This window comes from Meleagris gallopavo, chromosome 17 (assembly GCF_000146605.3).
Source record: "Meleagris gallopavo isolate NT-WF06-2002-E0010 breed Aviagen turkey brand Nicholas breeding stock chromosome 17, Turkey_5.1, whole genome shotgun sequence".
Taxonomy (NCBI): domain Eukaryota; kingdom Metazoa; phylum Chordata; class Aves; order Galliformes; family Phasianidae; genus Meleagris; species Meleagris gallopavo.
In genome coordinates, this window is record NC_015027.2 from 6625964 (window position 1) to 6638008 (window position 12045).

General features: G+C 47.4%; 1 protein-coding gene across 1 annotated transcript in view; it reads right to left on the reverse strand.

Annotated features, from left to right (window-relative positions):
* CORO1C (coronin 1C) overlaps positions 1 to 12045 on the reverse strand; it is a 36798-nt gene that overhangs the window by 13980 nt on the left and 10773 nt on the right. The window contains exon 2 of the mRNA XM_003210959.4: positions 2784 to 2983. Within this exon, the coding sequence (XP_003211007.2) occupies positions 2784 to 2983 (200 nt within the window). The remainder of the gene's footprint in view (positions 1 to 2783; positions 2984 to 12045) is intronic.

Sequence of the window (12045 nt, forward strand, 5' to 3'; positions counted from 1 at the left end):
GGCCCCGGAGGGGTGAAGTGCTGGTGAACCAGCCGCACAGTGGGGCATGGAGCCGGTGTTACGCGGGGTTCCTGCGGCCTTTGCCGTGCTGACAGCTCCCGGAGGTCAGACTGTGAGAGTGATGCCCCAGGAGGTGGAAGCGGGCTGCTTTCCCTGTGGCTGGAGCTGCATCAGCTGTTAAACGTTAAGAGCATACCAAAGGCAAGGTGTAAAAGTGACTGCTTTCATCTCCAGAACATAACAGCAAGCACTATGCTGTGGGAACTCAAACACCTGTGCTAAATGGACTCAATCAGAAGTCAGAATGGGGGGGAGTTAAAGGGGGGATGTTCAGGGAGCTGAAGGAGCAAGTGTCATCACTCACAGAGGCAGAAATAAAAGAGGAACACAGGAAGTGATAAAGCACGGCCCACAGCGTGCTGTGCTGCAAAAGAAATCATCAGGCTGGGGGATTTAAGAGCAGCAGTCCTCAGCAATCAGCCATGCCTCAAACCTTGTCATATGGGAACATTGGGGAAGTGGAAAACAGGGTGGGAATGTGGCTGAGGACACAGAAGTGAAGCCAAAGGATGGCAGGAGGAATCATTGACAAAATGAAAAAAATATACCAAGAAAAAAAACAACCCACCAAATAATAACACATAGCAAGGGGAAAATAGGAGCCTGTCCTGGCAGGGCTGTGCTGCAAGGCATGCAGTGTCACAGCAACTGAGCAAGGGGCTTCCAATCCAGATCTGTGCTATGGGACCAAGCTTGGGCAGGAGCAGGACATGCAGCTTGAGGGCAGCCACATCCCAGAATGCTTGCAAAGAGCTGCTGAGGAGATGAGCAAAATGCAGAGCTATATAAGAGCCCGGGGGCTGGCTTACTTCATTAGAGCTAGCAAGGCAGAAGTGAGAACTTGCCACGTCTGCTCCTGTGATGCACTACCCATCAGAATGCTATATTCACTTCTGGTCACCTCTGCTATTTATAACAGGACAGATCTGCACAGAGAGCTAGGAAAAAAGGCTGATAACAGACAGAGCATTTGGAGAGTACGGCTAAGAGAGGCGTGAGGGTCACAAAGACAAAATGTTACTAAAGAGGAATACTAGCTTTTCTTTTTTTCTGATTCACACAAATACAAAATGCCATTTCATATGAAAAATAGGAAGGATTTGAAAGAATGAGGAAACACCAGGAGATGCTGGAACACACCACAGAGCATGCTTCCTGATCTGGTGCTCCTCTGTTGGAAAGAACCATTTTTCTAAAGGGTTATGAACCCAAATCTAACTGCTTCTGTAAAGCAACACCATCAAAATACTTCAGCTCTAAGTTTGTATTAAAATCAGTTTGTATCAGTATTGGACTACTGATTCTATCTAACATGGCAAGAATTTACACTAAATGCATAAATGAAGCCAGGCATGCAATTTTAGAAGCATCAAACATGCAGAATTAAGGAGAGGAAGGAACATTCTCAATACGATCCCCTATCATTATCAAGGACATTTATTTCCCTTCTATCTCATCAAGCTATCCATTTACATATTGTAAATTTTCAAAGGAGAAAAAATTCCTGTGGAAAGAAATTACTAAGGTGAAGTAATGCATTTAGGTTTGATGTTTCTCGCTTTTGTTTCTAACTATGAACACATGAAGGGATTGGGGTGGCCAAGAGCCTGTCAAAGATTTTCAGGTTAGCATTCTTGTAATCTGACTGTGGTAAAAGCTAGCACATCAGAAAGGGAGAGGAGAGTAGCACTCTCCTGCAAGGATGAAAGATGCACTGTGGTTTTTCCACGTGATACCTGGGGGCAGAATGAATTTATAAGAATTTATTTCAGTCTGAGACACTGCTCCTGCTCATTTGTACACTTTTATACCATAAAATTACGAGACTGGCAGGGAGATTTCCATGCCAATCTTTACAGCTTCCTCCAGCTATTTGATGCAGCCATTCTTGTAGCTGGTGGGCAGCAACCTATCCTTTCTGTGTGTGTAAACCTTTCTGGTTTACAAAGCATAGGCCTGAGGAGCTACAAAAATATTCAAAGGAAAGAGAAGTAAATTGTACATATAGCCTCATTGTGAGATTATTTCTGGAGACTGAGCAGCATTTGGCACAGAAAAAGTAAGGGACAGACTAAGACGAAGCACTGCTTCTCTCTGTGTCGGGTACTAAGGGCTAGCAAGACCTGGCTGCAGTGTCAGAGCCCAGACATAGCCACACAGGCTGGGAGAGCAGCAGGAGAGCTGTGACAGCCCTGGAGTTGTTGTCTCACTGAACTAGTTCTCGTCTCACACCATACAACAGAAGTGTAACGACAGGACAAGCAGCAGCCAAACCAGCTGTGCCATGGTCACAAGAGCTGTGCACATGCACTGCAGGGAGCAGCACCCAGCTGTGCCACCCACTCTATCCTGGTTTGCAAGAAGCATTCCTGAATTTAGTGATTCTCACGAAGCTCAAGGAGCCAAATCCTAACGGCCAAAAAACCTGACTGCAGCTAGCACAAATGGAGAGGCTTTAGGAAGAGCACAAGTTCTACTCAGAAGCCTCTGACATAAAGATTTGTTTTAGATCAGTCAAGCAAACTACTTATTTACTGTGTTTAATGCAAGGGAAGCGTTACTCTGATTCCAGCAGCATTACATGTGTTCTTACACGGCACAACCGAGCAATGTTTGTCACAACACGGCAGAGACTTCACAGGCGTAGCGCCGCTCACAAACAAGCACTGAAGTGACAAGGGAAAGCTGAGCATGTTAACAGCAAGAAACTCAGCAGCACTCACCTTGTGCAAAGGCAGCACCAGGAAGGCCCCGCCGCCGCTCGCATCCACGATGATTGCAACAAACCTGGGGTTCACAGCACAGAACGAGCTGTCCCAAGTGACGCGGGAGACGCGGATGTCATCGTAGCACTGGTCGTTCTTCACTGCCTGGCCAAACACATGCCGGAATTTGCTCTGTCGTACCACTCGCCTCATTGTGTCTGTAGAGAAAAGGAATGGCAGAGGGTGGTCAGCCACATGCAGGGATGTGCTGCTTGTCAGAAGGCAAGTCGAGGGCTTGTCACCTTGCTGTCACCCGGCCCCACCGCTGCACAATGCAGTTTCACACAGTGCTGCATTCACAGGGAGCTTCCTGCAGACCTGCTAAGTTCTCAAGTTGTTTTACGTTTAAAAAACAACACAGGTTGCCTCATCCCTGACACAACCAAACCGCACGTTCAAGGCTGTTTCACAGAAGGAGCTCGCTGGTTAAGTGTCAGCACTGCTATTGTAGACGCTCTTTCTGCAGCAAAGGAAGTCCCTAATCCTAAAAGCAGTTTTTAGACAAGTCTCCGCATATTTTCAGGGATAAATCTGGGCTTGGATTGAACTTGTTTACTTTCAAGTCAGACAGGGTCCAGAAGATGTAAATAAAAATGCAAGCTCTCAAAATCCGGTGTTCCTGTGAAGTGGTTCCACATGTCAGCCAGCCTCCACTTCTTTCTTCTCACTCCAAAATCTCACTAAAAAAATAATAAAATTAAGTTTCCTAGGCAGAAAGGAATAATGGAAACAACCTAATGACTCAAATTAACTTAGCGTGTCTGTAGCACTTCTCTTGAGACAAGGATTTTCAAGAAGGCTTGAGTTAAAATAGAGGGAAACCGACCAGCATGGAAAATTCCAGTGCTGGATAAGGACTCAGGTAGGGGACCTCGCGTGAATCCCAGCCCTGGAAGCAAGCATCCACCTCCTGTCTTGCTTCCCAGAAACTTCCCATGTGGAAACAGCGCTGGGAAAGCCACAGTGCTTTGCAAAGCTGCTCCCTGCAGACCCAGCCTGATGCCCAAGTGAGAGACTGAGGAGGGTGCAAGTGTGCATCTCTGCTTTTTGGTGATGAAAGACTGTGCATCCATCTGACTGCAGTGCCTTTGCGTGAGAGCACTGAAAGAGACTGCAGAACGAGCGTCGTTTGTAGTCGTGAGGTTACAAAGAGCTGCAAAACTGGAGCAAAGCACTCATCAGAGCTGCAAATCAGCAGTCACACGGTGTTTGAAGAGAAGAAAAACGTTACAATTAGTGTCACTGACAGCTATAGAGTGAAACACTCTGCTCTAGGTGTTTGTAAGAAAAAAAGCACTCTGCCTGCTTCCCACTAGATCCCCATGAGCATCATGCAGCCCCACTGTCCCCTGCCATCACAAGGTTCTGCCCAGGTGAGGGCACAACAAGGATGGTTTCTGATGGTCTGTTCAATCTCCCAAATGAATTCCGTATTTTGAAGATACAGAAGCGCCACAAACACCATTTTGTAATCACAGAGTTGTAGAATGGTTTGAGTTGGAAAGGACCCCCAAAGGCTGTCTTTTCCCACTGGCTGCAGTGCACAGGGACACCCACAGCTCCATCAGTGCTCACAGCCCCTCCTCGTGACCGTGGGTGGTCTGCAGGGATGGGCGACCACCACCTCTCTGGCGACCCTGTGCCAGTGCAGACTTAATAGAAGAAAAAAAAGAAAAAAAAAAAAGAAACAATTGTAATTTTTGAATGCAAAATATCGTGAACTATTTACAATTCCCAGATGAAAAAAGCTAGATGCAACTTATTAGTGATTACTGTCACCTTACAGATGAACTTAGGCTTCCTCTGTCAGTTGGTGGAATTGCACAACGCACGTTCTGCCACACATTGCACTTAAAACCACGGAGCTGCTCTGGGCTGGGCACACCCAGCGACTGCACAGCGCAATGGAAGCCACCAAGCAGCAGCAATATGAGTACGAAGCACGGCCCACCGGCGCCATTTTGCGCTCTCAGCAGGCCTCAGCAAAGCCTGACCCAAGAACACTTCAGCTCAAGATGCCTGAAAGAAACAAAATATGTCGTCCTACTCCTGCTTGAGGACTGACGGAGACGTAGCATGCAATAAACAGAGCTCCACACCCACTTGCTAATCTATTGCATAGATGCAAAGAGGCTGGGCCTACTCCCAGCGAGCCATTAGTACTGCATGGTGGCGGAACACACAGAGCTTTGGGTCCACTGCTGCCAGCCCTGCCCTTGGCACTGGTTCTGAGGGCTTCTAGTGCTGTTTCCATCCCCAGTACCAGCCACACACTGCTCTGCTGGTCACATTGGCTCCCTGGTGGGAATGCAGCCTGTTTACATCCCACTGATGTTTCAGAAGAAGGTAAAGAGAGGACTTAGAGCTGTCTCGTGGAGTTAACGTGCAGCAAACTGCCCACCATCAACATATGGTACATGCAGGGGTTTTGTGATTTGTCTGCTTTAATGCTGAGAACATGGATAGGGTGGTTAATAAGAGGGATTGTTTGTATAGCTTGGATAATTATATCTCTCCTTCAGTTCATCAATACCTGAACACCATAAGGAAGTCCCTGTCAAGCATTTTATTTTCTCCAGTAATAAAATCCTACTATGCTATTTCCCTCATTTTTACCATTTACCAGGATTTTTACCATTTGACGGGGTAAATTTCTTGTTTTCCACAACTGACATTTAAAATCACAGAGAGCCAGATGTATCTCAAAATATCCTTATTTGTTCCAAACCGATTTGTTTGAGCACACCTTCGCTGCCCTCTTCCCCCACCTACAGCTCATCATTCTTAGCAGGAGCTCTCCATGATGAACACATGGTGAACAGCCCGAGTCCTCATTTCCATAGCAAAGGGAGTGATTCTTGGCTTTGGATCACAGCCATTTTGATCTGGCTGCTCTCCAAAGAGAAGTGGGGAAAAAATAAATGTGCAGGCTCCAGCTATAAAGAGCAGCAAGTATGGATCTTCCCGCACAGCACAGAAAGTGGGCAGGTGGAAAACAACACGGGGTCAGCTCGATCCTGAGCACCAAGAAGAGTCATCCTCTCCCTATGCCAGCCTCTTGTGAAAATGCAAAGAGCTTTTAGTATCCTAATTTGTCTCTCAGTACTGAAGTGTGAAGGATCGCTCTTCCACCACCCACAAAATGAGCAGAATTTGAAGCTCCCTGTGGACACTCAAGGTCAGGGGATGGGGCTCTGAGCACCTGGTGGAGCTGTGGGTGTCCCTGTGCACTGCAGTGGAGTTAGATCAGATGACCTTTAAGGATCCCTTCCAATTGAAGAGATTCTATGAATCCAATTTGGTAACTGGGCTGGGATGAGTCGTCCTGGTCATCAGCAGAGGTAGGCTGAAGGTAGGGCAGCACTCAGCCTGCTCACTCGCAGGACCATACAGTGAAATGCCAAAATTTATGCCGATCTGATGTCTGGAAAGAGTGATGTAGCCTTCGGTATCTGCAAAACCCTACAAGGCTTGTGGTAGCCAGAGCACATCCATAGCCAAACAGGGCCGGGCTTGGGCAGTGGACTCAGCATTAAGCTTTCAAAAGAGAAGGATAATTAGATCGTGGTTGCTGCCGCTAAATCTGAGCTGAGGAGCTGGAACAATCTTCGTACACTTGCTAGACAGGAAATGCTTTTTTTTTTTTTTCTGGTAAAGTACAACTTTGGAGGATTTAAAGCCTCACTGCTGCGAGTTGAAAGGAGTTTGAATTTTGCCAGAGTTACAGCCCTCAGCAAAATGAGAACAGAAGCGCTCGACGCCCTGCAAAGGCAGCGACAATAGAAGTGCTGACAGCTCTGTGCCTGAACTGATCTCCTGGACCTGCTCGGCCGCACCGACATCTTGCATGTCCTGTGCAGGACACAGCCTTCCACCTTCAGTCTTTCCTTCCCAAATGTCAAGTGACATTCAGCTGAATTTTACCTCGCATTCAGCTCCGTCTCCCACTGCCATATGGTTCAGGCTCCGGCCTTTGTTCCAGTCTTTAAAAGGATCTCAGAAATGCAGAATGCCATCAGCCATACTTGCACAGTGATACTTTTCATCCCATTTCTTTCTGATCTCCCATCACGATGTGTCACAAGAGTTACCATGAGTTTGCCCATTTTCCTGTTTATAAAGGATTTATCTGTCTAGAGAAGCCAACAGATGTATTTCTGTGGCTTCGGAGGGTTTTCAGGCTGCTTATGCAAGAGGAAACGCATCCTGCTAGGGAACACTTACAGGAAAACCCCCCACTAATGGCAAAATCCTGCTCAGCCCATGTGATTGTGATCCCTTCTGGAAAGAGCGACATTTGAAAGAAAGGGCTGGATTCAGGCACAGCCAGCCGGAGGCTATGGCTAAGGGAGGGGAGTACAAAGCAACCAGCCTGGGAGAACAGCTCTTCCTTATAAAACGCTGCTTCTTTTGGGGCTGGAAAGGAGCAGGGCTTTCCCTTAAATGGGAAACTTGAAGATAAGCAAGAGTTGCATCTGTTTATGGTAAGCACCAAACTCCATTCAGCACCAGCTTTATTGAAGGGATTCCATGCGCTTCAACGGCGGCTTTGAAATAAATTCAGTCTCAGATAACGATCAACAAATGCAAAGCAGGTAAGGAGAAAGATCAGGGCACTGTAGGCAATGTTACCAGAGCAAATCACTACTGATGCCCACCATGAGGGGACACCTGCCTTGCTGCTGACATGGAGAGTCCCTTGTGTCCCTGCCACGATTCTGTCTTTCTACGTATGATTCTCCCCCAGCAAGGGGATGGTGGGTGTGTGACTGCTCCATCCCAACACATGTGAGGAAGGGAGCAGCTGAGCACTGCCCAGGTATTTCCTAATCACTGCACGCTGGCATTTCTTCATCTTGCAGTGCTGGGTTGTGCAACCTCAGCACATCCTCTGCGAGCCACGCATGTGCACTGTGTGCAGTGCAAACACACATCTGCCTGCAGACGTATGCTTCACAGCCTTACCATACTGCACAGGACAGCACCTTAAGAACATCTCAGAGGCAACATCCAGCAAAAGGAAAACTTGCCAGATCATTTTAAGGGCATGGATCACTAAGCCCAAAGCAGCATGCCAACCTGCAGGAGTTACCCAGGCAAGCAGTGCTGGGCAGGGTATGAGGGGTTGCACAGGCTGCAATGTACAATGGCAGTCAGAGTGCAGAACCAGCACAGCAAGGCTGCAGGAGCTCATCTCCCTTCCTGAGCAAAATCAGTGGGCACAGTCTCATAACGTCTTGCCATATTTAGGCAGAGGGAAGCAGAGGAGAAAAAATAAAATAAGAAATCACATGACCACAAAAACTGCAGCTCGCCCTACCATGTTGCATGAAAGCTCTGGTAGAAAAGGGAAGTGCTTGACTCAGTCCTACTCTGTTCGACTTCACACTATCACCTCTATGGTGTACCATTTCAACTCAATTCATACTGAGCCCGCTGCTGACAGAACTTTTGTTTTCAGATGTTCAGAGTTATTTAAATCCAGGGTGTACACTACTACAGATGGTCACAATCCCAAAATACATCATATTTGCGCACAGATTATTTTCAGTCTTTGGTTACTTTAGTCTAGGTTGAGCAAGACTGCCATCTGATTTCACTTCATTTTAAAGACAAAAAGCTGCAATCTGAACTCAATACTGAAATTTCCAGCTGTTATACCACTGGCAAGATTCTATTTTGGGATGGGAACCTAAGCCACAAACTACCAGGGAATTTGATTATATCTCAACTGGGGAGCACAGCACACTCAAAAATGTAACGCAACCCAAACTTGAAATAAGCTGGAATTGCAGTCCTGGACAAAGTGCAAGGTGCTAGTTCTAACCTGTGAAATACTTGATACCACTGTTTTTCAGAGCTGTACCAATGCTCCCAGCTCACACACACTGTTGGGAAGCATGGCCCCATGCTGGGGCTAACGCTCCTCACAAGAGCATGCAGGGATGCCGTGGATATTTTCACTTGAATTGCATACCTGGAAATCTTCATCTTCTTGGGTGCACAACCTTATTACTCACATTATTTTGTAGCTTTAACCTTTACTGTCTAACATTACACCATTTACTGTAATTTGCAGTGGGTGCTCTCCTGCTGCCCTATCCCAACAGCAGTTTCCAGCCAAACCTCCTTCCTCGCCTGCATCTTTTGTGTCATGTTGTGTCATTCCACAGGCACTGAGAAGTGATGTGTTTGGGGATATGTGGATGACGCAATTTCATGTAGTGTGGACAAAAAGGATCACTAAAAGTGAAAAACGTGTAATAACCAAAGATGAGGGAGGGCAAAGCAAAGGAGAAAGCATTAAAACCCAGGACAAGATCTCATGATGGCATATAACACGTGCCTTCCCCATGCTCTTCTAAAGCCTTCCTTCTCCTCCACTTTCTCCACTGGAGTAAACACCAGAGATTGCTTCCTTGCACACAGTACAACATCTACTGCCAAGACAAAGCAATACACTTCCAGTGTTGAACAACAGCCCTATGAACTTCAGCCAGAGACATTACACCAGCGTGATGGAAGATGCTACTTACACCCCTGGGGACTGACTGCATCACCTCAACAGTAAGAGCAGCATAACCCACAAAGTAGAGAGCAACAGGGCTTCAGACCACGCTCTGACCCTGAGGAAAACACGAGACAGAGAGCACAGCCCCTGTGCAGAGCTGCAAGTCAGCCAGCCTGTTCTGACAGCCAAGCTCCAGGATCCTTGTTAAGAGAAGTATGCAGATAAAATGCTTGCTCCATACAGCTGACCTAGTTCTCTTATCAGTGCAGCAGAGCTAACGGGGAAGTACCAGTCTGTTTGAGGCTGCTACTCCGATTTGCTGAATTCTTCTGCTCTCTTGAAGGTTACATGAAGCTTCTTCTGAGATCATTTGTACTCCTGAATGACATACCACAAGGCTTTTCTTCTCCCTTCTTTTAACCTGGGAGATGAGCTTTGGCTGAAAGCACAGGAGCAGCTAAGGGTGGTGGTTATGAATGCAGAAAGAGATCTTCCCCACCAGACCTTCATTAATTTCTTACCAAACCATTAGTCTCATAATCCAGCAGAAGCCCACCACCATTCCCAACTAATTTTCCAAGGCACAAGTGCTTTGCTCTAGCACAACCAAGCCCTACCAGCAGGAAAGGACTGTATTTTCTCCTGCAGCTTGAATCAATCATAGGTTCTCAACTGAAGTGAACTGCAAACCTATGCCTGTGTGCAACAGGAGCTCATCAGTATCCACTGGACCCAAAACAGCTCCTGATGCAGGAATGCATCATCTTCAGTGATGAACCTAACCTGGAGGCCAAACAGAAGCAGCACCCAGGAGCTGGGAGCCCAACATAAAGAATAACACGTGCAGGATTTCCCATTCCACACGAGTCAAGAGAAAGTGCAGTCGTGAAGGTAATTTGATTAACACGGTTTTCTAGGGTAAGCATGTTTCCTGTTGAACCTCAGTACTCTTAGGACATTACTGGGAACATTATGCTGTTTCTCCTTGCTTATAGCTACATAGATCACACCTTAAAACCCAAAAAGATTTATCGAAAGGAGAAATCTCCAAAGGATTTGATGAACTGTTTTCTGTTCCTCCTAAATTCCAACACGTCACAGTGCCCAGATGTATCACAGAACTACAAACACTGAAGATGCTTTAAAGAAAATCTATCTCATGGATGAAGTGTTCTCCAAGCACCCCGAAACCCAGACCCACGGAAAGTGTTTTGCTATAAACACGAAGGCAGCCGGGATGCAAATTCCTCACCACTTTGAAATAAAGCAGAAACGTCAGCTCAGCACAGCCAGGACAGCAGAGCTGCCAAGTGTGACTCAGACTGACCGAGCTCTGCAAACGGCCCGGCCATTGAACTAGATGATCTTGGAGGTCCATTCCAACCCAAGCCAATCTATGATAATTGTCAAAGGCAAGACAGTCTCCTCTGCTGAGGATACACAGAAGGTTCAGGTTGGACAAATGTGTACACATTTCAGATTCTAATGCCGGACAAATAAGCTGCGGAATAAATCTCACTTCCCACAGTTGGAACTGGCATGTCCTTCTTCAGATTTCCATTTGCTGTCTTGCCAGCAATTCTGGCCAAGCAGCCTGTAATTCAGCGAGCACCATTGTCATCCTGTCCCGTTTCCATAACGAGTAACTGGAAATCAGGGTTGGGCTAGATCATAGCATCATTAAAGCTGGAAAAGACCACCAATATCATCTAGTCCAACCCCATATACCCACCAAGCCCAGTAGCTGTGTCCCTCAGTGCCACATCTCCATGTTTATTGGACACCTCCAGGGACACTGACCACAGCACTTCCCTAGGCAGCCTGTGCCAGTGCCTCACTGCTCTTCTGGAGCAGAAATTGTTCCTACTGTCCAACATGAACTGCCCTGGTGCTACTTAAGGCCATCACCTCTTGTCCTACAGCTGTTACCTGTGAGAAGAGGCTGACCACCACCTACCTGTAGAGTGATAAGGTCAATCTGCCAACTCAATTTTAGATCCCTGTCCCACAGTACCAACTACAGCCACTCCAACGTTTGCTTTAGCCAAGGGCTGAGTTTAAGCATCTCTGCCCTACAGCTGCTCTGCTCATGGACCCAATGTCTGGCACAGGCAGCAGAGACATGGGCACAGCCTGGCCTTGGGCAAGGCAGGCAGGAATCACAGCCCCTGGTGACCTTTAAGCTTTACCTACCTGCTGTCTCGACAGTCACGTTACTGCACGCACAGCCTCAGCTTTCAACCCTCCGACAGAGCTCCTGTGGCATTTACAGCACTGCAGGAGGAACAGCCAAAACAACAGGCAGCATCGCGTCAAGATAAACCCCAGCTGCTTTTCGTGTGATCCTTCGTAGTGCCTCAGAGCTCCCCTTGTAGACCAATGTGGCAAGCACTGCATAAAAGGAACTGAGAGATAACCTTTGCCCCCAGAGGAACATCAGGGAGCGAAGCGAGGAGTGCACAGATAACACACGAGCATCCAAAGCATGGTGAAACAGGAGGCAGAACCCAGGCTGCATTGGGAGAAGCTGTGCAGAACCCGAACGAATCGCTCCAGAGATGGCTGGGGCCAGGAAGAGAAATGCTGAAGGCACAACATGCAGCTCAGAGCAAGGACAGCTGTGCCTCCATGCCATGCTGCACCAAGGCAGGGCTGTGTCTGGCAGCTGGCCCCCCATTTCTTCCTGCCTTGCAAACCGACCTCAGCAGA